We start from the raw sequence: 27,208 nt of genomic DNA, 5'->3' as shown, positions 1-27,208 counted from the left end.
ATTAAGAGAACTGAAGCCTAACAGACAGTATCTAAAGAAGCAGTCCTTAATCCTGCATTCTTGTAGCCCAATATTTAATGTCCCACTTCCTATGTGACTTTCTGATCATGTCTAGCCTTATTTCCATTTGCTGAGACAAAAGTTAAATCCCTCCAGTCAAAAAGAATCTTTTTTATCATATGCAGGAAAGATACCATGGTTGAATTACTCCCTTGACTTCTGTAATAAGACACACTAGCTCATGTGTCTGGTATTTATTTTTCCCAATGCATACTCACATATCCCATTTATTTAATGCAAGTAGTAAAGTAGTAATGAAAGTATTAGTAATAAAATAGAATGTGTCTGTGGAGCATTTTTATATTTGATACTTTTTAACATCATTATGAGATAGACAAGGAATGTGTTGTAAGCCCAGTACATTTCTTTCTTTTCTCAGTGCCGGAGATCAAACCCAGGTCCTATGCCCCAACCCACTTTCTTATTTGAAATAATTAAATCAATATGTCCCAGCCCACTTTCTTATTTGAAAAAAAAAAAAACCAATATGTCCCAGCTCACCTTCTTATTTGAAAAAATTAAACCAAAAGGAATTAAATGTATTCACTCATCAAATATTTATTATCTATTATGTTCCAGGAATATACTTTCTTGTTCCTAGGGACTTACAATTCTAGCAGGGAAGTCAGATAAGCAATTACCATAAGTTACTGTGTGGGTTAAGGTAAGAACCAGAACCAGCTTTCTAACATGGAGAAAACCCCATTCCCTTAGCTCTAGCTACACCCACAGTTGCTTAATTTGCCTGAAGTACATGATGAGAATCTTAAAAGAAAAGCCAAGATACCAGATGTAACTTATGTGAGGTCAGTTTTATTTCTTTCACTTATTTCATCCTACATCAAATCCAAAATGCTCAAAATTTAACATGTTCCATGCTTTCATCCTATTACCAAACTCAGGTTCTTGGATCCAGAGTTGTAGAAATGAACACTGGACCCAGAAAGAATTTGAAGCACAGACAAGGCTTTATTGAGACTTCTGCTCTATCCAGAAGGTAGACAGCATCCAGCGGACAGGAATCCCATGCTGATCCAAGCAAAAAACAAAAGGGAATAGCTTTTGTGGCATCCCTGGGATGGGCAGAACCTGGGCCTCTTGTTGTTTTTACACGTAGAGGTGGAACTTCAGTTGCACGTGAGCTCTTCTCCATCATGCTTCTTTGTGTATCATCACCTGGTGTTGCCCCTTATCATCTGGTACACTCTCTGACATTATTATTTACAGAATAGTGCACTTTGTCTGGCATTAGCTGGCATTTCTGCAGACCACAGTCTCAGAAGCTGAGCTGACTTTCCCATCTTCCCACCTCCTGGCATGTTATCTCACTCCTATAGCCTTGAAGATGGGCTCACCTTTTAACTCCTAATTTTCTGACATAGCTGTTAATCCAGTAAGACTGAGAGCTAGCTTGGCTGTCATATTTTCCCTGAAAGGTGTGCATCCCTAACTCCTAAGGGCTCCTGTTCTTCATGGTGGGGGGCCCTGACTATGTTAATCCCTCACCTCAAAGAGCTGCTTCCCTCATTTATTTCCTGACTCACTGCATTACAGTATCATCAGCTTCCCCAGTACTGCTCTGCTCACTCTCCCACTTCGAGGAGTGAGTGTCATCAGTTCTCCTTTCTTTTTGTTCCCACACCCACTACTGGGGCCTTTTGTCCAGTCATCATTTCTTCCCTGGGCCTTGGCAATAGGTTAATCAAACTTGCAGCTTCCACCCCCTCTTACTGATTTCTGAAACAAATCTGATCATATCATTCAAACACTTTGAAAGTTTTGACTCTCTGTCTCTGAGGACCAAAACATTCAGAATCTTTAACATAGCACAGAAAAACCATTTGCAAGGTGGGCTCCCTGCCAGATCTCTTCTGTCACATCCCACATGCAGTCTCTTCTCACAGAGTGCTCCTGCATATTCCATTTCTCTTTCTTATATTCATGTTCCACTTTTCTCTTCTAGGTGAACTACTTACTTCTTGTCTTTCAAAGCACAGTTCAAATGACAACTTTTTAAAAAGCCATACCTGAATCTCTGGGCACCTGCTTCTCTAGTGTTTATCACATTGTGCTATAATGATTTGCTTGTACATACATCTCTCCCACAAGGCAAGTGAACTCATCTAAAGTAGGGGACAATGTTTTCCTCAACACCTAGGGGAATGCCTGGCAAATAAAGTAGCTGTCAGTCCATTTTGTGCAGCCATAAAAGAATACCAAAGACTGGGAATTTTATTTTTTTAAAGTGGAAATTGATTTCTCACAGCTCTGGAGGCAGGAAAGTCCAAATTCAAAGTCCAAATTCAAATCTGGTTAGGAATTTCTTATTTGTCCTCACATGGTAGAATGAAGAAAGACAGGCCAGGGTGTCACCTAGCATGGTTGAAGATCGGAAGCGGGCAAACTCACTCCTGCAAACCTTACTTACAATGCCTTTAACCAATTTATGAGTGCAGATCCCTCCTAACCTAAAAATTCCCATTAGATTTCAGCTCCCAATACTGCTGCATGGAGGGTTAAGTTTCCAGCATATGAAATTTGGGGGAATGAATTGAGATGATAGAAGTAGCCAGTGTTTAATGAATCAAAAAATGAAGTAAACAGATTCAGCCTTATTGTCAGGACTATAAAAGCATAGGCATCAACCTCCAGTCAAACATCCCCCTCAACTATGCAGGGACATGTCCTCTGAAGAGAGCACAGCAGGTAGGAAAAGAGGGAGAAACCCTGTACTCTGATTTTAAGGGTAGATCTGCTTTCACTTTTGGAATAATTCCAATCATTAGAATATGCAATATTCTTACCTCTACCTTTGCTGAAAGAAATAGGCTGACACTAACAGGAAAACGTCCAATTACTTAGGTGGCAAATCATTTGGTTGTAGTGCCAAATTTTACCCATTTAAACAAACTTTGCCTGGCCGCTTTGTAAATTGGTCCGAACTATTTCCAAGGTAAGCGTGGGATATAAACGATCAATACTGATAAGCACACCTTACGAAATTTACCCGTAGCTGAGGATGCCAAGCACCCCTTCCACCTCTCTGGAAGGGCTGGCTGGGCTGCTCTTGACAGTTCGGAGCCCCATCCCTCTGGGAGGACGTGGACGATCACCGGCGCCTGGAGCCCCGCCCACCACCGCCCGCGTCTGCCGGGGCCTGGAGCTGGCAGGGGGGGCGGGATCCGCCACGTGGAGCGCCGGCCGGATTCTCGGAAGGCGCCTACGCGGTTGCCGCAGCGCAGCTCCAGGGTGGCCTGTCACGCTACGTCAACAGCGGAGGCCCCGCGGCCGGGGTTTGCTCCAACGCTGCTGACGTAACGTTATCGTGCGGGACGCAGACGGAAGAAAAAGGAGAAGGAGCGTGGGGCAGAATCAGCTCCGCGGGAGTGCGGGCCGGGCGGCCTGGACCAAGCAGGTACGCAACGAGCTGCGGGGACCGCAGGCACCAGCGTCTCTGCGGAGGCGAAGGCGCACCTGGCCGAGGCGGGAGGAGTGTGCGTGCACCGCCGCGGGCCACCCGGGGGATGGGGGCGCGGCCCCGGCGGGGACTGAGGCCCGGCGTCCAGGCCGGGGTCGGCGGGCTCGTGCTTGTGGGCGCGGACCAAGAGATGGCTCTGTCGCTGGGTCGCCAAGAGCGCGCTGCAGGGCTCGCGCACGCTTCCATATGCTGGAGGCGGGGCGTTGGGGGGGGGTGCGGAGGGAGACCTGAGTTTTAGGGATGCCTGTGGACCCTCCAGCCTCTACTGATGTAGACAGAAAAATGAGTACTGGGCTAGACGAATCTGCAAGCCCCTTCTCAGCCCCAGAGTCCGGAAGCAGTTTCCACTGCACCTGGCTGGCGATTGTAGTATACCAGGTTTGTAACAGGCCACTGTCAGGGGCCTGTGTCTGCAGTTCGCAGTGGGCCCACTGGGCATTCCTGAACATCTCCTGAGCGGGGGATTAGCTCAAAACAGCCTTTTGCAATATGGCATATGGCGTGTGATTGATCCTTTCTAACTCGTTGGGTCACACCCGAATTCCCCACACCCACCCCACATACCTTACCCCTTCCCTTGTCATTATCCCCTGCCCTTGAGGTGGTGAGATTTTTTATCTTTGGGCCTTTGCCTTTGTGTAGTGGTGAGCCATGTACTGAGCATGTGTTTCTTGGGTGAAGTTTGTTGGGACTGAAGTTCATTTCTCTGTCTACATCAGTAAGATAAGGGCATTCTGTTTAGAATGTGTAGAGAGGTACTTGAGAAATGTCCTCAGGCAAAAAAACATGGAAACTTTTCCACCTGATGACAGTGAGTCTAGACACTGCGCAGACAGATATACACACACACACACCCTTTGTTCCCTGGGATCAGCTGTCTGCTTTTTGAGGAGTGATCAATTCTAGCAGGATTGCTAGTCCATGGCAATCGGGGATCACAACTGGAGAAAAGTGGTACAAGGGAATAGGCCAGGTGGCCTGGTTTCTAGGTCAGTCCTCAATGGGTATATTAGTAGACCTTAAACATTCAGAGATTGCAGGTACCTTTGATAAAAGAGGGGTAAACAGTCTGCAAATAATGTGTGTCATCATATCCATCAGTGACTATTGACTTCTTTGTGCCTATGATGGGTCCTGAAGAAAATGAAAGCTGAAAAGTTTGGGAGACATGTTAGTGCCTAAAAGATAGGAAGAGGAAGAGTGACATTTATTGGTCATCTGTGATGATCAAGTACTTTCCATGCATTATCTCATTGTAACTATTACTGTCTCTTATTTACAAAAGAATTTTACTAGGAAATTAAGGCTTAAAATTAAGTACCCTCCAAAAAGCACCAGCTCACACCTACAGAGCTGGAACCCAAACCTGTTCACTTTGAAAGTCCAAGTTCCCATCCTATTTACCTGGTTGACAGTGGTAAATTGAGAAAAGCTAATCTGGAGGGTTAAATTCAACATGGAATGCTAGAGTTGCTGGGGAAGGTTTCATGAAGGAGGTAGACCTAGAATTTAGTGTTACCATTGATTGATTTTTTTTTTAACCCTTTGGCTCTTCACAGGTATTTTGGAGAACTCACCAATAACTATTTCTTTAGTAAACCTTATTGAAGGAATTTATATAGAGGCAAACAGATTGTGGGCTCAAATCATACTTCAGGATTATATAGAAACAGAAGTCAGTAGAGATCACTTCACATTTTCAGTTGCCTACCAAATGCTATGTGTTTTATAGCAGATGTATCCTGCACATCTCTCTCCCACTTCTGTGCCTTTTTACAGTATAAATTGTAGAGCAATACATGCCATTCCTTACCTTTCTTCACTATGGGTCTAAATCCTGTTTTTTTGATGCACATTTATTTGGAATATACCCACCAATCTATAGAACATAAGTTAAAGGGGAGCCTACTGGCAAAGAAAGTTCAAGGTTTTTCTTACCTTAGGAAAACAGCAATGTCCCTGTAACATAATAAGAGCTGCAATAATGAATGGCTTCTTTATCTTGTACATATGGGAAGAAGTTCCCTGGGTTTTTTGTTCATTTATTGTTTTAGAATTAAACTTTTTGAAGCCTCAAGTTTGACCAGGGTGGGAAAATGCCCATATTCACCTTGTCCCCAATGCTGAGATGTCTAGTCATGTACTCATTCATCCTCATGAGATGTGCTCATTTAAAATGTTACCCAGTTACAAGCGTTGCCCCCTCCCACTCCCTTCCAGGAATGCAGTGTTGCTTTAGATTCCTGTGGGCAACAGTAAGAAATATGTGGCTGCAGCCTCTGACCTTTCATTTCTTTTGTGACTGAAAAGAATCAAACTGACATTTCATATATGTGAATTTCCATGTTTGATTGGTAGGTGGTGGCAGGACATGTCCATTCTAGGATGCTGGATTTGCTTATCTATTAGAGACCCTCCAACAGTGTAAGGATTATAATGAAGATCTAGTATCAATCTCTCAACATTGTACCTTAAAGCTTTTTCATCACTCAGAATATTCATAGTCATAAATTACTGTTTGCTTACATAAAAAATAAGGTGGTACTGGAAAAGGAAGGGCTGGGGTTTGAGAGGGAACCATTTGTCCCTTCTCTCTTCTCTAATACAGAGAGAAGTGAGGTAGGAGATACTCTAATACAGAGGAGTTCAGAGCATAAGGGTCAAATTTTTACTCAAAGAGTATGGGGAAATGGAGGAAAATAAAATGAATTGTCCAGTATTTTTCATTATTCACATTTTAAAAATTGCATTCTGCAGATACTTGGATTAGTGACCACCTCTCAGCATGTTGAGTCAAGTTTACCACTCTAGGTTCCAGCCCTTCAACCATCTCCTGCACTGGGTCAAGTCCACAGCTGTCTCCAGATCTCGTATGTACCACTGATGAGTATGTGGGGATGTGGTGGTCAAAGTATTTTTCACACAAGTTGGTTTTGTTTGTTTGTTTGTTTGTTTTTTAAGATCTCAGTTGACATTATTACTGATCTAAATGAAAGGATTTAAGCAGAGGAAACTTCACTGTCATGATGTAACAGTGGTCACTTTATGCTTTGAATATAGTCCTTACTGCTCTTCCACTGCAACTTATTTTTGAAATGGACATGATTCTTTCTCTTCCTCTCTCCCTGCTCCTCCCTAATCCCTCCCTCTCCCTAGTCTCTGGGGAAATGGGATTTCCTTTTTTCCCCATTCTAGGCAGATTTAGCTGCCTTTAAGTACACACCTACCATAGGAATGAAGTAATCCAGACTTTGGGGATGGTACCAGAAGATCTCAGAAATGACTATACCCCAAATTAACAAGCAAATTACAATTCCAACAGAGAACATGTGAAATGTAGCCTTTGAATCACCTCTTTTAAAAGCACCTCTATTCCTGCTGAAGGGAAGAATCACAGCCTCTGGGACGGGTGTCCCCTATATTTCTCCTTTGCTAGCAAAGCAGTAAAACTTCTTTTTCCTTTTTCTTAAAACTGTGTCCTTATTATTGGATTGGAATGAAAGACAAGGACTGAGCTTTCAGTAACCATGACATTGGTCTGTTTGGGAAATTTGGCTATCTTTTCCTTTCTTGGAGAGTCAAGATGTGGAGCTTTAGTATGGGGTGGCTCTATTTTGATTTTTATTCTGGTCTGTGGTAGTCCAGTGCAGGAGCTTAGTCCAAAACAATGTCTTCTGTAATTTTTATTTAACAAAGTTTTCACTCTGTAATTTTATTGTTAAAGTATACTTTTCTATTTAATTCATAATTTAAAAATTAGCAATACTGCTTTTTATTTTTTATTTATTCTTCTTTTCAAGGGGATAGGCAGAGGTTTATTTAGGAAAGGAGATACACATTCAAGGAAGAATAGGGACAATCTCAAAAGAGGTGTACCATTGGGGTAAAGCAAGGAATATGCACTCAAAGGAGTATACACATAGACTACCTGCAGAGGGAGACATAGCCTCTTTTTCTTTTTGAAGTTTAGCTTTTTAATGCAGAAAATTTGGAAAACACAGAAAAATTCAAAGAAAAAGAATTCATAGTGCCACTGCCCTAAGAGAACCATAGTCAACATTTTGATAAAGTCTCTTTTTTTTTCCTGTGCCAGGCTGGAAATCAACCAAAGACCTCACACATGCTAGGCAAGTGGTCTACCACTGAGCTGTACAGCCAGTCCTGAAAAAGTCTTTATAATACATTTTCACTTTTTCTTTCTCTCTCTCTCTCTCCGCCTCCCCACCTTTCTGTATACACACACACATATATAACATTTTTTTGATATGCAATTGATTCCACAAATAGTATTTGGCAATCTGCTTTTTATAGTTAGATAAAAAGCATTTTCCCATATCAGTACAATATCTCATATAAATGAATCTCTACCATGGTATAGTTTTTAAAAAAATGACAACATCTTAATTTCTTATTATTGTTATGTTCATTACCAAAAATTTAGGAAGTACAAAGCATTTAAAATTATAAATTTTTTGCCAATCATACATTCACATTATGGAAATATCTATTATTACTATTTAGGAATATAAACTTCCAGACTATCTATCTATAAACACTCACTATTTTAAATGTGATTATGCTTGTTCTTTTTCCACTTTTTTTCCTTTTAATACTTTTAATAGTGAATATCTTTTTTTTTTTTTTTTTAGTCTCAATTTTTTTGTTCTATTTAGCTTTTAATATTATGGGTGTATCAGAGTGTAACCATTCACCCATTAGAGGACATCTAGGTCATTACTTTTTTTGAGGGGTGTGCCATTTCGAATGAGACTGCTTTGAACATTTGTGTATAGGATTTTGTGTGAATAGTTTTCATTTCTCTGGGATAAATGCCCCAAAGTATGCACTTGCTGGGTCTGATGATAGTTGCATGTTTAGTTTTACCAGAAACTGTCAAACTGATTTTGCAGAGTAACTGAACTATTTTACATTCCCACTAGTAATATATGAGGTACCCACTTTATCTGCATTTCATCAGCATTTGATATTGTCACTTTTATTTTAGCTATTTTGATAGATGTATGATGTTATCACATGGTAGCTTAAACTTGCTTTCCCTATGACTAGTGGTGAGTATCTTTTCACACACTCATTTACCAATTATGTATCCTCTTCAGTGAAATGTTTTTTCATGTCTTGCTCATTTGTAAATGAATTTTTTTGGTTTTTCTCCAGCTGAATTTTGAGAATTCTTTGTATCTTTTAGGTACTAATTCTTTGTCAGATATGTGGTTTGCAAATATCTTCTCCCTATTTCTTATCCTATCATTTCATTTTCTTAACAGGGCCTTTCACTGAAGAAAGTTTATTTGGATGAGGTTCAGTTTTTCAGTTTTCCTTTTTGTGGGTTATACTTTTGGGGTCAAGTCTAAGAACATTTATATACAGCCTTAAATCCTGAAGATTTTGTCCTCTGCTTTTTCTAAAAACTTTATAGTTTCACATTTTATATTTAAGTTCTTGGTCCATATGAGTTATTTTTGTATAAGGTGTGAAGTGTAGGTCAAGGTTCATTTTTTAGCCTGTGGATATCCAGTTCTAGCATCACTTGTCAGAGGGCAGTGTCTGATGTTTTGAGTTTACTGCCTCCTTGATACCACCCAAACGTGATGAGTAGTCCATCTCACAGCAAAATGACTTGGTCCATATCTTCCAGAAAATCTCAGTCTCCCATTCACATGAAGAGGAGTGGAAGGGTTAAAAGTTTAGAATCTTAGAGCAGGCTTCCCAACACGAAAACAGTCTACAGTGCTTGCAAATTAAGTCACTTGGTGACTTAAAATGATAACTGTCTCTTGAGTGCTGTGGGCTAGCCTTGTGGACTGGGCTCAGCTATCAGAGACTGTGCCGGGTCTTGGAATGGCTCAGGTCTGATTGCTAAGGACTAGGGATGTCTCACTGGGATGACAGGTCACCTCTGTTCCATGTAGTCTCCCACCTCCAGCAGAGTGTCTGTCTTTTTCATATGATGTGTGTGGATTCCCAAGAACATCATGTATGGAAGCTGTGAGACCTCTTAAGGCATAAGCTCATAATTTATAGTGTTCCTTCTGCAGAGAAAGTCACAGAGCCAGCCCAGATTCAAGGAGTGGGAATATAGATTCCACCTGTTGATGAGAGAACCTGCAAAGCAGTATGGCCACTTTTATAATCCGGTAATATTGATAAGTCACTCAATTTCTCTGGGTCTACGTTTCCTTTTTTATGAAATGGGAATAATAATAACAACTAACTTATGCATAAGAATTCAGTCAGATGGTAATGATGACATCTAATACTTTCTTATAATGCCAGCTATATTAATATTAGCTGTAGGTTAATATTATTATTATATAGCTATGTTAATATTACTGTGGAAGTATTAGATCCCTGTTTATGCCTGAACTCATTTCATCCCCCATAACAGTCTCATGAGATAGGTAAAGTAGCAGCAAGCAGAGGGATTGCAATTCCAACTCAGGCATTCTGGCTGCGGAGCCTTCGCGTGTCCTTTTTACAGCCTCTGCCTGTGTATAGCTTATATATGACTACTTAGTACAGTTCATGGTATATAGTAAGTGTTGATTTCAGTATTTTTGTTGTTGATGTTATTAATCTCATTAGCCTCATTTTTAGAGGAAAACACTTTCTAAATTTTTATTGTGTATCATAATTTTACGTAACAGTGGGATTCAGTATGCCATATTCATACATGCCCATAACATAATTTGATCAGTCTCATTACCTAGTGTTTTCTTCTCCCTCACCGTGATCTACTTGCTCTATTCTAATAATCTCCCTTCTATTATTATTATTTTAATTAATACATTATAAATATATATACATATATTAAAAAGCAGGATTTATTGTGGTACACTCATACATGGACATAGCATAATTTGGCTGATTTCATTTTCCAGTACTTCCCTACACCCCCTACGCCTCTCTCCCCCCAATCCTCTTTCTCTACTCTATTGGTTTCCCTTCTGTTTTTATGAGATTCTTTTTTTATTCCTTTTCTTTCTCTCTCTCCCTCTCTTTATCTCTCTCCCTCCCCGCACCCAACCATTCTCTACCTTCCACATATGAGAAAATATTTGACCTTTGACTTCTGAGTCTGGCTTATTTCACTTAGCATCATACTTTCCATTTCCACCCATGTACCAGCAAATGACATAATTTCATCCTCCTTTATGGCTAAGTAAAGCTCCATTGTGTATATAGACCACATTTTCTTTATCCATGCATCTGTTGATGGGTACCTGAGCTAGTGAAGGAGATACTTTCTGATCTTGTCCCTAGATTTCTAGACCTTTATATCCAGATTTTTCTGACCCTGAAACCCTGTGTTCACTTAACATGATGAGCAGACAAGCACAGGAGAAATAAGAAAGGCAAGGTGGGAAGATACTTGCAGAAAATCATAGAAGGAAGTGGAAGACCAGGGAGAGAGCAGTCATGGCGGGGTTCCTAACTAAGGTCTGGAAGACAACTTCACCAGTTGTTAACACGAGGGCTCTGATGAAGAACTAGGGGTTCCTCATCCCTTGGAGTATAATCCATGGTACTCCTGAGGAATTTGGATACCCCTCCTCCCACCACACACATGCAAGTACACACACACACACACACACACACACACACACACACACACACACACCTTGCTATCCCCTCAGACCTGCTGGGGAAACAGATTTTCTTTGGGACTTAAAGCCTACAGGTTCCTTAAAAGATGAGAAAGGAGCGGCTGGAGAGATGGCTCAGTTGGTAATGTGCTTGCCTTTCAAGCACAGGGACCTGGGTTTGATCCCCAGCACCGCAAAAAAAAAAAAAAAAAAGAAAGGATGATTCATCCAGAAGCCTTGAATTTTCCTAACCAAGTCCTTCTCAGGTCTCTGTGTGAGCCCTAAAAAGTATAATACACTGTAGAATATTTTAAGAAAAAAATTCCCCAAGAAAGGTAGATTCAATCTGGGAAGGTAAACAGTGTTGTTCAACAGGAAACCCAAGAATCCCTGGGTCACATGAAGCTCTCCTTGGTGTTAGGACCCCCTGGACTTGACTGAGTTTTTATCTTTTTGAAACCTTGCTGATAATTGTGATCTCCTTTTAAACCTTGTCATCCCTAATCTATAGTAACCCAGTTATTGCAGCCAGAATGACCCTTGACTGCCTGGCACCAAGCTGTGCCTACCTCCTCTGCTGATAGAGGCCATGGGTCAGAAGTCTTCTTCATGCTAGCTTGTCTGCTGGATTCCATTTGATCACCTGGACTGACCTGCTGGCCACACCTGTGCACCTGAGATGCCCTATGAGGCTTCCCCACCCATGTTTATACCCTTTCAGGAGGCAACAGCTCTGCCGTGGTCAGGAGAGACAAATAGCCAGTAGGCTTAGAACTGATAGCAGCTGTAGGGTACATGATACTTAATGTAGCTCTGAGCTCTGCAAACACCATTGATAATCCTAGGTCCAGACCCTAGGTCAGATCCAAGGAAGGTAAGACTCTTCCTCCATCACCCTTCTCTCTACCAGGTTGCTGAGGCCAAACCATCACAGGTACAACTTTTAAAACTTGATAGATTGATAGGTCATTTGATCTTCCCCCACCCCTTAAGATGAAATCTCTTAAGACTGAGGCAGGTACCTATCTTGATAACCTAATAAAAAGTAGGTACCCTAAAAACACACTAGGCCTTTAGTCCCAGAGATGTCCCCAGCAGGAAATGACAGTACCCTTTTGACAGTACCCAGAAAGTGTGCCAGAGCCCTTACAGCTTTGTACCAGGAACAAACCTGCAAGCCTACTGTGGAAAAGTTCAGATAGTCTTTCTGGAATCCCCATAAACCTGAAATAGTTAGTTTTTTAAATCATTTAAGGGAAGGAAGAAAGGACTCTTTACTACCTTGTTGAAATTTCTCGTTCTTCAAATGATCTCACTGATAAGCAGATGATGACACATAATGGGGGGTGGGAGGGGGGCAAGAATGGAGGAAGGAGGGACTGTATAGAGGGGAAAGAGGGGTGGGAGGGTGAGGGGGAAGGAAAAAAACAACAGAATGAATCAAACATCATTACCCTATGTAAATGTATGATTATGCAAATGGTATTACTCCATGTACAAACAGAAACAACATGTATCCCATTTGCTTAGAATAAAAATAAATTTAAAAAATAAAATAAATGAATTACATATAAAAAAAAAAAAAAAAAAAAGAAAGAAAGAAATTGCTCGTTCTTAGATATGTGTGGAAGGAGGCTGGAGGAGGAGAACACACTCAACCTTCCAGGCCATGAGAATGAGCTTTCACCTCCTTTACTACCATTGTTGCAGCCTAGGATGAGGATGAGGATGGTTAGGGAAGGAATTAGTGACCAGGAGATAGAGGTAGAGGCAGAGAAATTTGTCTGTAAAGAATGCTGATTCAGTGAGGGTAATTACTCTGTAATAGTTGAGCTATAGAACAGTGATCCAAAGGGTGGCTTGGGACAGTTTTTTTTAAGTAATTCATTTGAATATTTATTCATTGCTTATTATGAAGCATAGAGAACTCTTTGTAAGGAATTGCCTGAAGTTTAGTCCTGCCAACAGAGAACCCATGTTACCCACCTCCTTTTGCTTCTTGCTCTCGGGGAGTTCACTAAGGCATCTCTTTGCTGTGGGACCCCACCCCCATCTACTGATGGCATCTCCTCTCCTGCCTAATCTCGACCCTCCTGCCTGTGCACTCTTTCTCCTTCTGACCAGTTAAATTAGGAGTATGTTATATGAAACTCACATAACAACAGCTCCAACAGGATAGAGGTGCATGTCTCTGTCTTTTTCCTGAAGGGATGCTGGCAGCCATAAGGAGGAGGGCAGTCCAGTGTTGCCAGAGCAGCTCTGTGGAGTCATTGGGATGTGATTCTTTTTCCTTACTCTTCACAGTTCCTAATGATCTCTTGTGGTCCCAAATGGGGTTGAGCTCCAGCCTTCATACCCCTGTTCCAGGCAGCAGGATGGATGAAGGGAAGTTCCTAGAAGTCCCACATATTTCATTAGCCAGTATTTAGTCACATGCTCATATATAACTGAGCAAGAAAGTCTGGGAAGTATTGCTTTTTAACTGGTGGCATTGTTCCCAGCTGATACATGGGGAACTGTTAATTTGAAAGAAAGGCTGAATAGATAAGTTAGTAAGCTGCCAATAGGAGGAGTTGGGCCCATGAGAAATGGGGAAGGAGTTCCTTGCCTGATGTTCAACTTTTCTCTCTTCTACTTTTGGCTTTATGCAGATATCTTTGTATGTGGGTGGGGGTGAGGTGGGGGGTACCAGGGATTGAACTCAGGACCACTTGACCACTAAACCACATCCCCAGCCCTTTTTTGTGTTTTATTTAGAGACAGGGTCTTACTGAGTTACTTAAGGCCTTGACAAGTTGCTGAGGCTGACTTTGAATGCGCAGTCCTCCTGCCTCAGCCTCCCAAGCTGCACCACCTCACCCAGCTATGCAGATATCTTTTAGAAATCTTTTACAGTGTGGCAGGAAAAAGAGCCAGGAAAAGAATGCTTAGGAGCAGATGTACAAAGGGATAGAAAGAAATTATCTGAATACAACGTGGCTTTTTTTCAGAAAGCAATGTTTCTTTTATCTGGGTTCTTTTATCATTGTCACAAACCTCAGGATTCCTGCTATCGTGTCAGAGTAAAAACTTGTAGGTGGATTAGTTATGATTTTTTATTATTCGTACTGATTACCAACTCTTCAGTGTCTTTGCTTATCAGACTCTCCCTCTTTATAGTGGTGTGGTTTCTTTAGAAGCGCATATTTTTCTAATTAGGAAAGCAGTGCATTTTTTACTGCATAAATTTGGAATATATAGGAAAGGATGAAGAAGAAAATTTAAATCTCCCATAATCCCCATCAAGAAATGAAATATTAATATTTTGATTTATTTTACTCATCTTTTTTCTGTATATTTAAATATATGTACATGAAACCCACATAACTTGAGCATTTTCCAAAAATTCTAAAAATGTTAATCTTTCTCCCCTTTTCTTTGGACATTTATTCCACTTCTAATTTTTGATATCAATAGACATTCTAATAAATAGCTTCTTATACAACTGTGTGTTCCCATCTCTGACTTAATTCCTTAGAATAAATTTATGAACATAGAATTGCTAGATCAGAAGATTGAGCCTTTGTAAGACTTTTGTTGTATTTTACCAATGTGTCTTCAGGAAATGTTGTTTCATTTATACTCTGCATCAGCCGTGTTTGCCCGTGACCTGCGTACTGAGTGTAAACTCCATACAGCACTACGCTAAGAACATGCTAGGTATATTTTTGGCATACTGGTTTCACTCAATAATGATAAAGCTGTTTTTTTTAGTGGCTCAGCTGGTTAACACTGCATACATCTTTTTCTTGAGGAATTATATTGTGTCTTTTTTTCTGTCCTGCATTCGACTTTGTTCGGCGGCCGCAGATCGTGTCCAGCCTCCAGCCATCAGACATGTTCGTTCTTGGAGCAACATCCCCTTTATCACTGTACCCCTCAGTCGTACCCATGGCAAGTCCTTTGCCCACCGAAGTGAGCTGAAGCATGCCAAGAGAATCGTGGTGAAACTCGGCAGTGCTGTGGTGACCCGAGGGGATGAGTGTGGCCTGGCACTGGGTCGCCTGGCGTCCATTGTTGAGCAGGTAATGGCCAAGATGGAAAATTCCACTGAACCAAAATAGGTTCTGTAAGTTGTTGGTTTCACTATAACTGCTTATAAAAATAATCTTGATTCAGGTGCACTGGATTTAACCAGTATATATGCCAGCAGGAGAGAGTATCCTGGGGCAAGAAAAGATGTCACTGATAGAGTTGATGCCATGCATTTCATCCTTCAGGCTTCTTAGTGGTAAGGAGCTCTGTGTGTGAGTGATTCTTAATCCAGCGATGTGTTAGAATCATCTGACGATCCTGGGGATGCCTGAGCTTCACTCCTAATCATTTGATAAGTATCTCAGGGGTGGGGCCCACGCATCTGTTTTTAAAGTTTCCCAGGTGACTCTGATATGTGTTCCGAATTGAGAACCCAGGTGGACATGTATAAATAAATGCGGAACTTCCTTTTTTTGTTTGTTTCTGTTTTGCTGGTTTGAGTTAAAAAACAGTCATCCCAGACATCCCAGAGATAAGTCAGAGCTCTTCTGTAGCTGCAACGCGCCTCTGTCCTCCAAAATCATATTTTCACTTTTTCAAAAACTTCTTTCTTGAGAAATTGGTGTTAGGAAACTGCTAACCTGAAACTTGATGGAATTTTCTTGTATTTACTGTAACAGGAAGTTACCAAAAGTGCCACCTGGATTGAGTCCATCAGATCAGTTCATTTCCATAAATATTTATCAACAAGTATCTTAGTCCATTTTATGCTAATATAGCAGAATACCACAGACAGGATAATTTGTAATACACACATTTATTTGACCAGTGGTTCTGGAGGCTGGGAAGTCTAAGGTCGAGGGACTACACCTGGTGAGGGCTTCTTGCTGCACCATTTTATAGTGGAAGGGCAGAGAGCTAGAAATTGAGAATGCAGCCACAAACCCTTTGATAATAGCATTAATCCATTCATGGTAATGGAACTTTCATGACCTTCACGAACTTTGCATTGGGCCCTACCTCCCAACACTGTTGCATTGAGTTTCCACAACATATGCTTTTGGGGGGATGCATTCAAGTCATAGCAAGGAGCTACATTGAGAGGAGCAAAACAGTTCTTTTATGCCTCTGCCCAGGGAATCCAGAACTGGGACTCCACAATTAGGTAGTAGTTCAAGGCAGTAAATACCCTAATGAGTGAACCTGAATGACAGTGAGTGGGAAAGTCAGATGAGAGTGTGGTTATTATTGGGGCTTCTTCTAAGGCACTCATCATGAGCCTTGATGTCTGGTAGAGTTTGCGCCAATGAAGGGGAAAAGTTTCACACTGCTGTATGCACAGTGTAACTGGTTCCCCTGGGGTTGCACTACCTCTTGGTTCTGGGGAAGAGAAAGTCTCTAAAAGTGGATTCCAGGTAGAAGACAGACAGAGACCAGGGAAAAGGTGAGCTTAAAAGTAGGGATGATGGATTCATCAGGGGGAATGGAAAATACAGATCAGCCATTCCAGTAGGCAGGGGCTCTGGAGTAAATAGGGGAGTTTGGGTTCAGTTTCAAAAGCAGATTGGAGATTTTGAGCAGAGGAGAAACTTGATGAAAATGATAAAGGTTTGCTTAGGCCATCAGCTCCCCTTTGGGGTCACTATGGACCCATGGAAGGACTCTAGCAATCAGAGCAGTGCCTGGTGTGGAGAGTCAATTCTTTTGTCCAAGACATCTGATCATGTTACATGAACCCAGGTGCCAACCTAAGGTGGCTTCCACTGGTTAAAGATGGAACAGTTTGAACTTCAGAAATGGTAATTTCTGCAGTACAGTGAAATGTGTTTTAAAAGTTTATACTTTAAAAAATTCATTGCTATCTTTGGAGAGTGCTGGAGAACCCACTGAATATTTTGAAAATGGGTATGTACAAGGAAAGTCACACATTTGCCCTGCTTTTCATCAACAAACTAACTCAAGGTAACCAAATAACTGATGAAAAGAATTTCCTTTTATGAAACTATTCCAGCCCATGAATGAAGAAGAAATGGTTGGATTATATTATCAGCATTTTTACAAACCCTAATGAAATAAAGGATCTTGGCAATGATCAGCAACAGCTGCTAAAAAGAGAGACAACCAGGCATCCTGTATATCCCCTTGATGTACATGTACACCCCAACCTAAAGAGAATTAATCGGAAGAGGAGGGTAGGGTCCAGCAGTTTACAAGAACTACAGCTCAGTTTTTTGGTATGTTTTTTTGTTTGTTTGTTTGTTTTTGTTTTTGTTTTTGTTTTGTTTTTGCTTTTGCTTTTGGTACTGGGAATTGAACCCAGGGACATTTTACACTGGGTCACGACCCCAGTCCTTTTAATTTTTATTTTGAGACAGGTCTAAGTTGTTGAGGCTGTCCTTAACTTGGGATTCTCCTGTCTCAGCCTTCCAAAGCATTGGAATTACAGGCCAGCTCAGAGCTCAGTGTTAAACAATATCATATGGACACAACTTGGAAAATGTAGGCTAGGATGTCTTAAAGCAAGAACAACTCAGTTTAATAAAAAGTTGTGAAAGGGAGAAAATGACAGAGGGGAACCTCTGAATTGAGTGACAGTTCAATTTCCTGCAGTGTATGGGCTTAATTTGCATTTCAATTTGAGCAAGCTAAAAAAATAGTTGGGGAAATGTGAATGCTTGCTGTTTGATATGAAGGAATTCATTAAAATGTTTTGGATGGTGATAATGGTTTAGTATACATTCCCTGTCTTTTGACTATTACTACTGAGACATTTACAGAAATACTATGTATAGGGCCTGGGATTTTTATTAATAGAGTGGTGGGAGTATAGAGACATTATTAGAGAGTAGGAAATTGGTCATGGGAGACAATTGTTAAAGCTGAGTGGTTGGAACATGAAGGGGGATAATACCATCATTACCACTTAGATTAAATATGAAATTTTCGGGCTGGGGAGATAACTCAGCTGGTAGAGGGCTTGCCTCGCAAGCACAAGGCCCTGAGTTCGATCCCCAGTACCGCAAAAAAAAAAAAAAAAATGAAATTTTCTAAGATAAAAACTTAATGTTTCAAATCATGATTTGTCTCAGCTCTTAGTGACTTCCTGAAACAGGTAAGAGGGCTGGAGCATTAGGAGTAATGGACAAGTTAGAAGTATTGATTCTATTGCATCTTGAGTTTTTGCGTTTTTCTTGTGGTTCTATCCAAGGTAGGACACAAAGTGGCCACAACTGGTTGTAGGTCGACTGCAGAACAAGGTCAGCATGGCCTATGCAGGGGTGACCCATAGAGATCAGACATGCCCCAAATGTAGCCTCATTTCCAGATCTAGCCCTAGAATCTGGGAAAGCTCTACAATGCAGTCTCTCTCCAGACTTGTGTTCTGGGCTTTATCTCCTGTTAATAGGCCTTCTGCATTACAGACTCCCTGCAGACATCATCAAGTCCTGTAGAAGCCAAACCTGGATACACACCAGAATCCCTTATAATGAATGTATCATTTCTGTCTGTCATCTACTAACCAGAAATTCAAAGCAATATGTAGGAATCTGATTTTAGCAAGCAACCTGCATGGTTTTTCCAGAGCCAGGCCAGTGCATTGGGATCCACTCTCATCCACCCTACCTAGGTGTCTCATGAAGAGAGGAGAAAGTACAGTGACTTGCAGTGTTTTTTTTCCTTCCTCAATGCCAGGTATCAGTGCTGCAGAATCAGGGGCGAGAGATGATACTGGTAACTAGTGGAGCTGTAGCCTTTGGTAAGCAGCGCTTGCGCCATGAGATCCTTCTGTCTCAGAGTGTACGGCAGGCCCTCCACTCAGGGCAGAACCAACTGAAAGAGATGGTGAGTGCTGGTTGCCCAGTCCCATAACCAGAGTCCTCAGGTCTTCTTCTCTCATTCCTAGTCACACTTTGTCTAATTGGTATGTTACAGGCAATTCCAGTCTTGGAGGCACGAGCCTGTGCAGCTGCTGGACAGAGTGGGCTCATGGCCTTGTATGAGGCCATGTTTACCCAGTACAGCATCTGCGCTGCCCAGGTAAGAGGCCGGGCTTCCCTGGGGGTGTGGGACCTGTGATGGTAGTTCTTATAAAGCAAGGGGCTTATGAGCAGGGCCCTGGAACCAGGTATCAGGGTAGTATCAGATTCACCTGCTCCCACCTGCTGCTTGGGACATCTTGAGAAAGTCTTTATGTCTGTGCCTTAATTTCCTTATCTGAAAAATGAGAGTAATATCAATATATACTTCAGAGGGTTTTTGGAAGGGTTCATTGAGAAAATTTATAAAAGTATTATTTAGTGTCTGGTCTACTACAAATGCAAATACCTCTGAACACAGGAACGTTGGATACCTATTTCACTGACCTCTTTGACTTTAGGTGACTTCTCTTTGTGACTAGTTGCCATTTTTCTTAATTCCCTCCTGGCCTCCCTTCTCTTTTCATAAGGTCCCCTTTTTACATTTTTCTGACTAGCTTCCACATATGAGAGAAAACAAGACTGGTTGCCTTTTATAATAGATATCTGTTATGCTTTGAAGGGGAAGAAATGCTGATCATTGGTTTGTCATTTGTTCATCAAATATTTATTGAGCTTCTGTGATATACCAAGCACTCTGCTGGGCATTGGGGATTCTGTGATGAACAAATCAGACATGGTTCTGGTCCTTGTGGGATTTACAGTTATTTAACAGTTATATTTACTAGTTATTTTATAGTACTACTTAAATAGTTTGGCTAATTATAATAATTTGGCTTAATAGTTTGGCTTTATTATATTATACATATATATTATATTATTTTATATATAATATTTATTATATTATACATATATATTATATAATAGTATATACTTATACATTATTTCAGAAAATTTTACCTAAATTTCCTAATTGTTTTCAGTTTTACCTTTAATCAATTTTACACACTAAATTGAAACATTTAAAATAATTCAATGGAGAAAACAATCTTAACTCCCTAAATTATTTTCAAACTTCTGTGCTGCCTCTGATCCTTCCATTTATAGGAATTTTATTTTACACGGTTGATATTATTATATATGCAGTGTTATTAAGTTTTGCTTCTTTATTTCCTATTGCTTTTTCTGATTCTCCATCACTTTCATAGTTGTCATCCATGTTCTGATGTTATCCCAGTGTCCTTGAGTAAGTGAAACAGAACAGTTTCAAGTGAAACAGAAAGGTGTGGACATATTCCTGTGTTGCCTTTGGCTTTATAATCTTAGATTTATTTTCTGTTACTGTTAACACAATAGAAATCTCAATCTCTATCACCCTTCTTTACTATCAACTCTCTCTCCTTCCCAATCTAATGACTGTTTTAGTTTTCTGGTTTTTGTTTCTTTGGAAAAGGGTCTTGCTATTTTGTCAGACTGGTCTCAAATTCATGAGCCCACATGGTCCTCCAGCACAGGCCCCCAAGTAGGTGAGGAAATAGGTCCAGGAGCTATACTTTGATCTATTTTATTTTTCTCCCAAAATTGATGCAAAAATTTGGTTTTGTTCTGCTTTATTTAAAATGACAGTCTTAAATGGCTCTGCATATCAGTCATTGCACTAATATTCTTTTTTTTTTTTTTTTTTTTTTTTTTTTTGGGGTACTGGGGATGGAACCCAGGGCAAGCACTCTACCAACTGAGCAATCTCCCCAGCCCCATTGCACTAATAATGAGGCAAAAGAACTCTGCTCCCTCCAGCTTCTAAGCACTAATTCCTAGGCCTCCTCGCTCACACTTTTGCCCACCCCCACCACACAGTCTTATCAGTTTTTGCCCTTTTCACCTTATCCTGTAGTTTCTTATTTTCTTTATTAATCCTGTATCAAAGACCATTATTAGTGCCTTCTGAAAATATACAAGTTATTTCCCAGGTTGAAGACTTAACAAGTACAGCGACTTATTTTTTCTTTGTAGAAATGAAACCAGTTTACACCTCAATGATTGCCCTTGTTGAAAAGCACAGATTGTTCCTCCTGGGGCCCTCTTCTACCTTTCCAGTCAGATCCCTGGCCCCTAAGGGGCCCTTCTCCTCACTTCTCACACTTGTTTATTTTCATTGTTGGATTTTTTACCAACATGTCTAGAATATGTATGTATGTTCAGCTTTGACCCAGTCCTGTTTCCTATAAAACTAAACTTCCCTGGAAAGGAATTCATGATCTTTCCTTATAAAAATTTGCTGCATTCCACCTTCCCCCAAGCCATCAACACACATGCACACCCTGCCTACAGTGGTGAGAAGACTAGAATCCAGGGCCTCTCACACACTAGGAAATTGCTGCATCACTAAGCTATATTCCTAGCCTTTTTAAATTTCTCACTAACTTGCTGAGGCTGGCCTCAGAATTGAAATCCTCCTGAGTTGCTAGGGTACAGATGTGTGCCACTGCAGCCGGCTCCATCAGCTAGTGCCAGGCCTGGCATTTCAGAGGTGCTTAGCAAATTTTTTGTCAAGTGAATGAGTAAATGATTTCCCTTAGTCATGTACCACTCTGTCTTCATCACCTACACATCCTGTGTGTCACTGAGCTGCTGCTTTGTTGAGTTCTTCTCAGTTATCATGCCAGGCCCTGGTGCAGTCTGACCATTTCTATACCCTCCTTGCTGTCTGCCTCCAACCTTTCCTCCTTCTTCATGCCCCTACTTAGCAAGGGCCCTCTCCCTTAAATATCAGAGGGATTATATTAAAACATTTATTCTTGAGTCCCCAGATGTGCTACTATTTTGATTCTTGTTAGCATCCTCATTCACCTTTCTCTCCTGTTAAACATACCCTGATACCCTTTATTCCCAGCTTTCCACTCTGCCTGTGAGCACCTTATGCTGACCCTGTCCCCTGCACTGTATTATGTCTTGCTCTTTTGTCATCTTGTAACTAAAGACTCATCTCCATAAACCTCTCAGACTAATCCCACATACTCAAACACAGTCTTTCTTAACTCCCATGATGTTCTGACTTAGAACTACATAGTCCTGTTCCCTTTGGTCTAATACATTTTTCAGAGCTGGGTAAACCATTCATTTACTCATTCACCAAATATGTAAATGATGCTGTAGCCAGGCCCTGAATAAGATGCCAGGATACAGAGATATCTTAGAATTTAATGGACTATCATTACCCATCCCATATCCCCGTAGATTCAGAAATGGTCTTAATTTTGTAAATGGATGAACTTTGGTAGCATCCTTAAATCTTCTAGGTGACTGTAACTTCTTTTGCTGTCTAAAATCTTGACTGAGCACCCTGAGGTGTGTTTTATTCTAATCTGTATGGAGTCCCAGAAACTTAATGTTCACTTTCTCTGCTCTTAGTGTCTTTTTATGCCATTCCTAGGAAGTTCGTCATGTTCTTCCCTGCTGCAGTTTTTTAAATCTACTTAATCCTTTTAATCTATTTAATCCTTAGATTTTGGTGACCAACTTGGATTTCCACGATGAGCAGAAGCGCCGGAACCTCAATGGGACCCTTCATGAGCTCCTCCGGATGAACATCGTCCCCATTGTCAACACCAATGATGCTGTTGTCCCCCCAGCTGAGCCCAATAGTGATCTCCAGGGGGTAAATGTGGGTAAAGTATTCCTAAGGGTTGAGCATGCTGAAGACACTAATGCATGCTGTGCTGCTTGGACTAACACTACCAGTTTGGCTTGAGGAAGATGGCAGAAGTGGGAGAGAAGCTGGCATAGCAGAGCAATAGCTGCAAAAGCTCTTCTAAAGTTGGGGAGTTTGATTCAACAGGGGTGAGGTGCTGTAGAGACTTAGATGCTACTGTGAGCATGGCTTCTATATTTCCGAGGCTAGAAGGCTGCATGTTTGGAAAAGGGGTTGCCAGTAGGTGCTGTGTTTTGCTGACAAAGGGGCCTGCAAGAGCTGTCATCTACATATTTGGGGTCATTGGTTTTGCCCGCCAGGGCCTTGCTGGATGCTTTTGTGAATTTGTTTTTGGACTGCATCGCTTACTCACTCATGACTTTTCTCTCTGCATTCTAGGTTATTAGTGTTAAAGATAATGATAGCCTGGCTGCCCGCCTGGCCGTGGAAATGAAAACTGACCTCTTGATTGTTCTTTCAGATGTAGAAGGTACAAAGCGATGCTTTTTTCTTTTATCTGCATGTGGGAGCACACAAGTTTCCCTCCTTGTCTGAGTCCTTCTGATCTTTTTATTTTTACTGTGGACCATTATTTTCTGAGTCATATGGTCTAACAAAGGGTTTTTATGACTCAAAAGAAGATGGGCAAGTTTGGGAGATAGTTTGAGTGCTGAAATATTATTTCCAGGTGCTTTCAATTTCACTTTTTTTAACAGCTCTATAGAAATGTAATTTACATACCAGACATTTCACCTGTTTAAATTTTACAGTTCAATACCTTTATTATATTCACACAGTTGTGCACCATCACCACAGTCAATTGTAGAATATATTCAACACCCCGACAGGAAACCTCACACCCATCTACAGTCACGCTCCTCTTCCCAGCACTTATTTCCATACTCCCAAGCCCTAGACAAACTCCAGTCTACTTTCTGTCTCTGAATTTATCTGTTATTAACACTTTGTATAAATGGTATCATACACTGTGTGATCCTTTGTGACTGGCTTCTTTTACTTAGCATGATGTTTTCAAGGTTCATCCATGTTATAGTATCATGTTAATCTGCTTTCCATCACTGTGACAAAATGCCTGAGAAAATCAACCTAAAGAGGAAAAGATTTATTTTGACTCATAGTCTCAGAGAATTCAGTCCATGCTTGAGTACTTCTATTGCTTTCAGGCCTGTGGCAAGGCAGAACAACATGGTGGGAAACATGTGGTGGAACAAAGTTACTCACTTCATAGTGACCAGGAACCAGAGTGAGGAAGGTAGGGGCCAGAGACAAAATATACCCTTCAAGGGCATGCTTCCAATGACCTACTTTCTATAACTAGGCCCCACCTCCTAAAGTTTCTGCTACCTTCCAGTAGCCCGTTAACAGTTCACAAATGGACTAATCCATTCGTGAGGTCAGAATCCTCATGAGCCAGTCATGTTCCAGCGACCCTACCTGACCTGTTCACAATGCTGCATTAGGGTTCAGGCCTTCAACACATGAACTTCTGAGGAACATTTAAGATCCAAGCCATAACGAGTATGAATTAATCAGACATAACTTTCCTAGCCTTGTGCTTGACTATACAACCAGGGTAACTTTGCATGATGTACAACCACAAGAATAGGATCCTAATTAGAACAAGTCATACTCCATGTATTTATAATATGCAAAAATGCATTATACTGTCATGTAAAACCAGAAAGAACAAATAAAAAATTAAGTTCAGATCAGTTAAATAGTCTATCCAAGTCATGCAGCAAGTGTTTGGCTAAGGCCAGTTTCCAATCTAAGTCAATACAGTTGTAAAATCATTCATCCTTCTCTCCTTTACTACCTGGAAAGATAAAGGGTGAGAGTCTGTGAGATCATTGTGAACCAATGTGAACTTGTCTCTAGTAAACTGTTTTGATGCAGCTTCAAACATCTCCAGACTTTGTGTTGATGAATCTAACTGGGTGTCCATCAAATGTTGATTCTTAAAATAATATCAGAATTTTTAACATGCTGTTGATGAGGTCAAGAGGCTGCTGCAAAGGAGAAAAGGAGCAGGCACAATTCCAGAACAGTAGGAGCCCCTCTATGCCTGGTTTGTTTGGCTTAGAATTACCCAGTCTCTCCCTTACTGTTACTTGAAACCAAACAGCCAGCCTCTCAATCCTAGCACTGTATTTTTTGGAAGAAGCCAGCCCAGCATCCTGAAGAGCTTTGGAGTACTAGCTGAGCTAAACAGGCTGGGCAGACTTACTCTTGCTTTTTCTCTACTTGCTTTACGTTGTCTCTGCAGGACACTGATTTCCTCATTCCCCGAGAAAGGTGGTACATATAACAGGGTTGTATTAAAGATCTGGTGTACATGAGGGGAGAGGTGTACCATAACACAGGAAAAGCAGTGATTCAGAACCCAAAACATCACCACCTAATGTCTCCTTTTGCCTCCAGCCATGGGCACTGCCTTCCTACCCATGTCCCCCTAGGTCCTAATTTGACTTCTTTTTCTCCCCTTTTTCTACTCTTTTTCAGATTATGGGCATTTTTAACTTTGCATTGTGTGTGTATAACCTTTCACATACCTATTTTATGTCACCTTACTCAATTACATAAGGGACAGATGTTTTATGGTGATAAATCCAGACCGAATGCTGAGAGTTGTGAGCTCTCCTGCTGACTCAGTCCAGCCTCAAAAACCACTCACTCATAAAATGGGGAGGATAAATTAATGCCTGTTTCAAAGGGTATGATGAGAGTCAATGAGTTCCTGTTTCATATTTCTTCCTGCTTGAAAACAGTCACATTAAATGGTATACAGCTGCCACAGTTTCTGAAGTAGCCCCTCTTCTTTTTCACTTATGTCCTTGAGGTACTGTGTAATAAGTAGCAATGGCAGAGGTGAGAACACTTGCTAGTGGACTCTGAGCAGGGCCAGTAAATTTTGTGCCAAGGATACAACCATGCTCTGAGGCTGAGAAATATTCATGTGTTAGACCAGGTTATAAAAGTGCATAAGATGAGCCCTCCTGAAACTGTTTTCATGTGGTTGGTTGCAGGGATCCCTGGTTCTCAAGTCTGGTGCAAGTAGGTTGTGGTCCAGGGGAAATCGTCTGGTTGAGGAAAGCACAGTAGTTTTCTAGATAGTAGCCGGTGCTGGGGGGTCTGTCTGGGGGACACACACTTCCATCAGAGCAGTATTATTGACTCTTGTCCACTTTTTAGGCCTCTTTGACAGCCCTCCAGGGTCAGATGATGCAAAACTCATTGATATATTTTATCCTGGAGACCAGCAGTCTGTGACATTTGGAACCAAGTCTAGGGTGGGGATGGGCGGCATGGAAGCCAAGGTAAGAATCAGGGCCTTAACTGTCTACAGCAATTGTAAAACCAAAACAGTACTTTTTCTGTTATACTTTTAACATTATTTGAGGGCTAATGGTTCAGAGACCAGGCACATACACATAAATATGCACTTACTGAGAGCTGTGACACATGCCTGTATCCCAGCAACTTAGGAAGCTGAGACAGGAGCAGCACAAGTTTGAAGTCAGCACCAGCAGCTTAACAAGACCCTGCCACAAAATTTTTAAAAAATTTAAAAACAGCTGAGGATGTGACTCAATGGTAGAGTGCCCTTGGGTTCATTACCCAGTACTACAAAAAATTTTTTTCATTTATCTAAATATAGATAAGGAGTATTATGTACCTATATTTAATCATGTCTGTATGTATCTTTTTTATTGATTATATAAACAGTGTGTTCATATTGTAAACTCCTTGAAGGCAGGGCCTATATAATTGTCACAATTCATAATCCTCTACTATCAAGTATTTTTTGATATATTTTAGAAGTTTTTTTTCCTCTCCCATTAATTGTTCTAAGTTATGCCATTAAGGCACAGCATCATATGTAGCAATGGCAGAGATAAGGACAAGAGCCCATTTGCAAAAGCTAATTCTGGTCAGACTGCTGGCTGTGCACTGAGCTGTTGCTAAGTTAAGGCATAACAAGTCAAAACACAGAAGTTACCAGACCACTACCAGAGAGTCTCAAAGAGAGAATGTGCTTAAAACAAAGGATGAGTTACTGCTTCTTCAGACAAATTGTGCCAAGGCTGGACTGGGGAGAGAACTTGGGCTGCATGTGTTTCTAGAAGTTCTGAGCTGTTGAAAACATTCCTGCGTATTTTTAACTTGCTCAATGTCAAATTGTGTTTGATATCTTTTTGTGAGGTTAAAGTGCATGTGGCTAGGTCTGAATCTCGTCTTTGGATCAAACCTGTCCCATTAGGTGAAAGCAGCCCTCTGGGCTTTGCAAGGTGGTACTTCTGTTGTTATTGCCAATGGAACCCACCCAAAGGTGTCTGGTCATGTCATCACTGACATCGTGGAGGGAAAGAAAGTTGGCACCTTCTTTTCAGAAGTAAAGCCTGCAGGTGAGTAGTTCTTTATA

The 27,208-nt window shown here is 41.0% G+C and overlaps 1 protein-coding gene across 2 annotated transcripts in view; it reads left to right on the top strand.

Moving 5' to 3' along the window:
- The first annotated feature begins 3,278 nt into the window (after positions 1-3,278).
- Positions 3,279-27,208, top strand: part of Aldh18a1 (aldehyde dehydrogenase 18 family member A1) — a 41,610-nt gene continuing 17,680 nt past the window's right edge. Inside the window, exons 1-9 of one of the 2 annotated variants that reach the window (XM_047554269.1) lie at positions 3,279-3,475; positions 6,296-6,408; positions 14,992-15,206; positions 18,850-18,999; positions 19,090-19,194; positions 22,579-22,731; positions 23,164-23,254; positions 25,978-26,102; positions 27,047-27,191. In XM_047554269.1, the coding sequence (XP_047410225.1) occupies positions 6,324-6,408; positions 14,992-15,206; positions 18,850-18,999; positions 19,090-19,194; positions 22,579-22,731; positions 23,164-23,254; positions 25,978-26,102; positions 27,047-27,191 (1,069 nt within the window). In that variant the 5' untranslated portion in view covers positions 3,279-3,475; positions 6,296-6,323. Of the gene's footprint in view, positions 3,476-6,295; positions 6,409-14,991; positions 15,207-18,849; positions 19,000-19,089; positions 19,195-22,578; positions 22,738-23,163; positions 23,255-25,977; positions 26,103-27,046; positions 27,192-27,208 lie in introns of both variants that reach the window. The other variant, XM_047554268.1, reaches the window with a different exon arrangement.

The sequence above is a fragment of the Sciurus carolinensis genome, chromosome 5, assembly GCF_902686445.1.
Source record: "Sciurus carolinensis chromosome 5, mSciCar1.2, whole genome shotgun sequence".
NCBI classification, from domain to species: Eukaryota; Metazoa; Chordata; class Mammalia; order Rodentia; family Sciuridae; genus Sciurus; species Sciurus carolinensis.
This window is presented reverse-complemented; position numbering and strand designations above follow the sequence as displayed.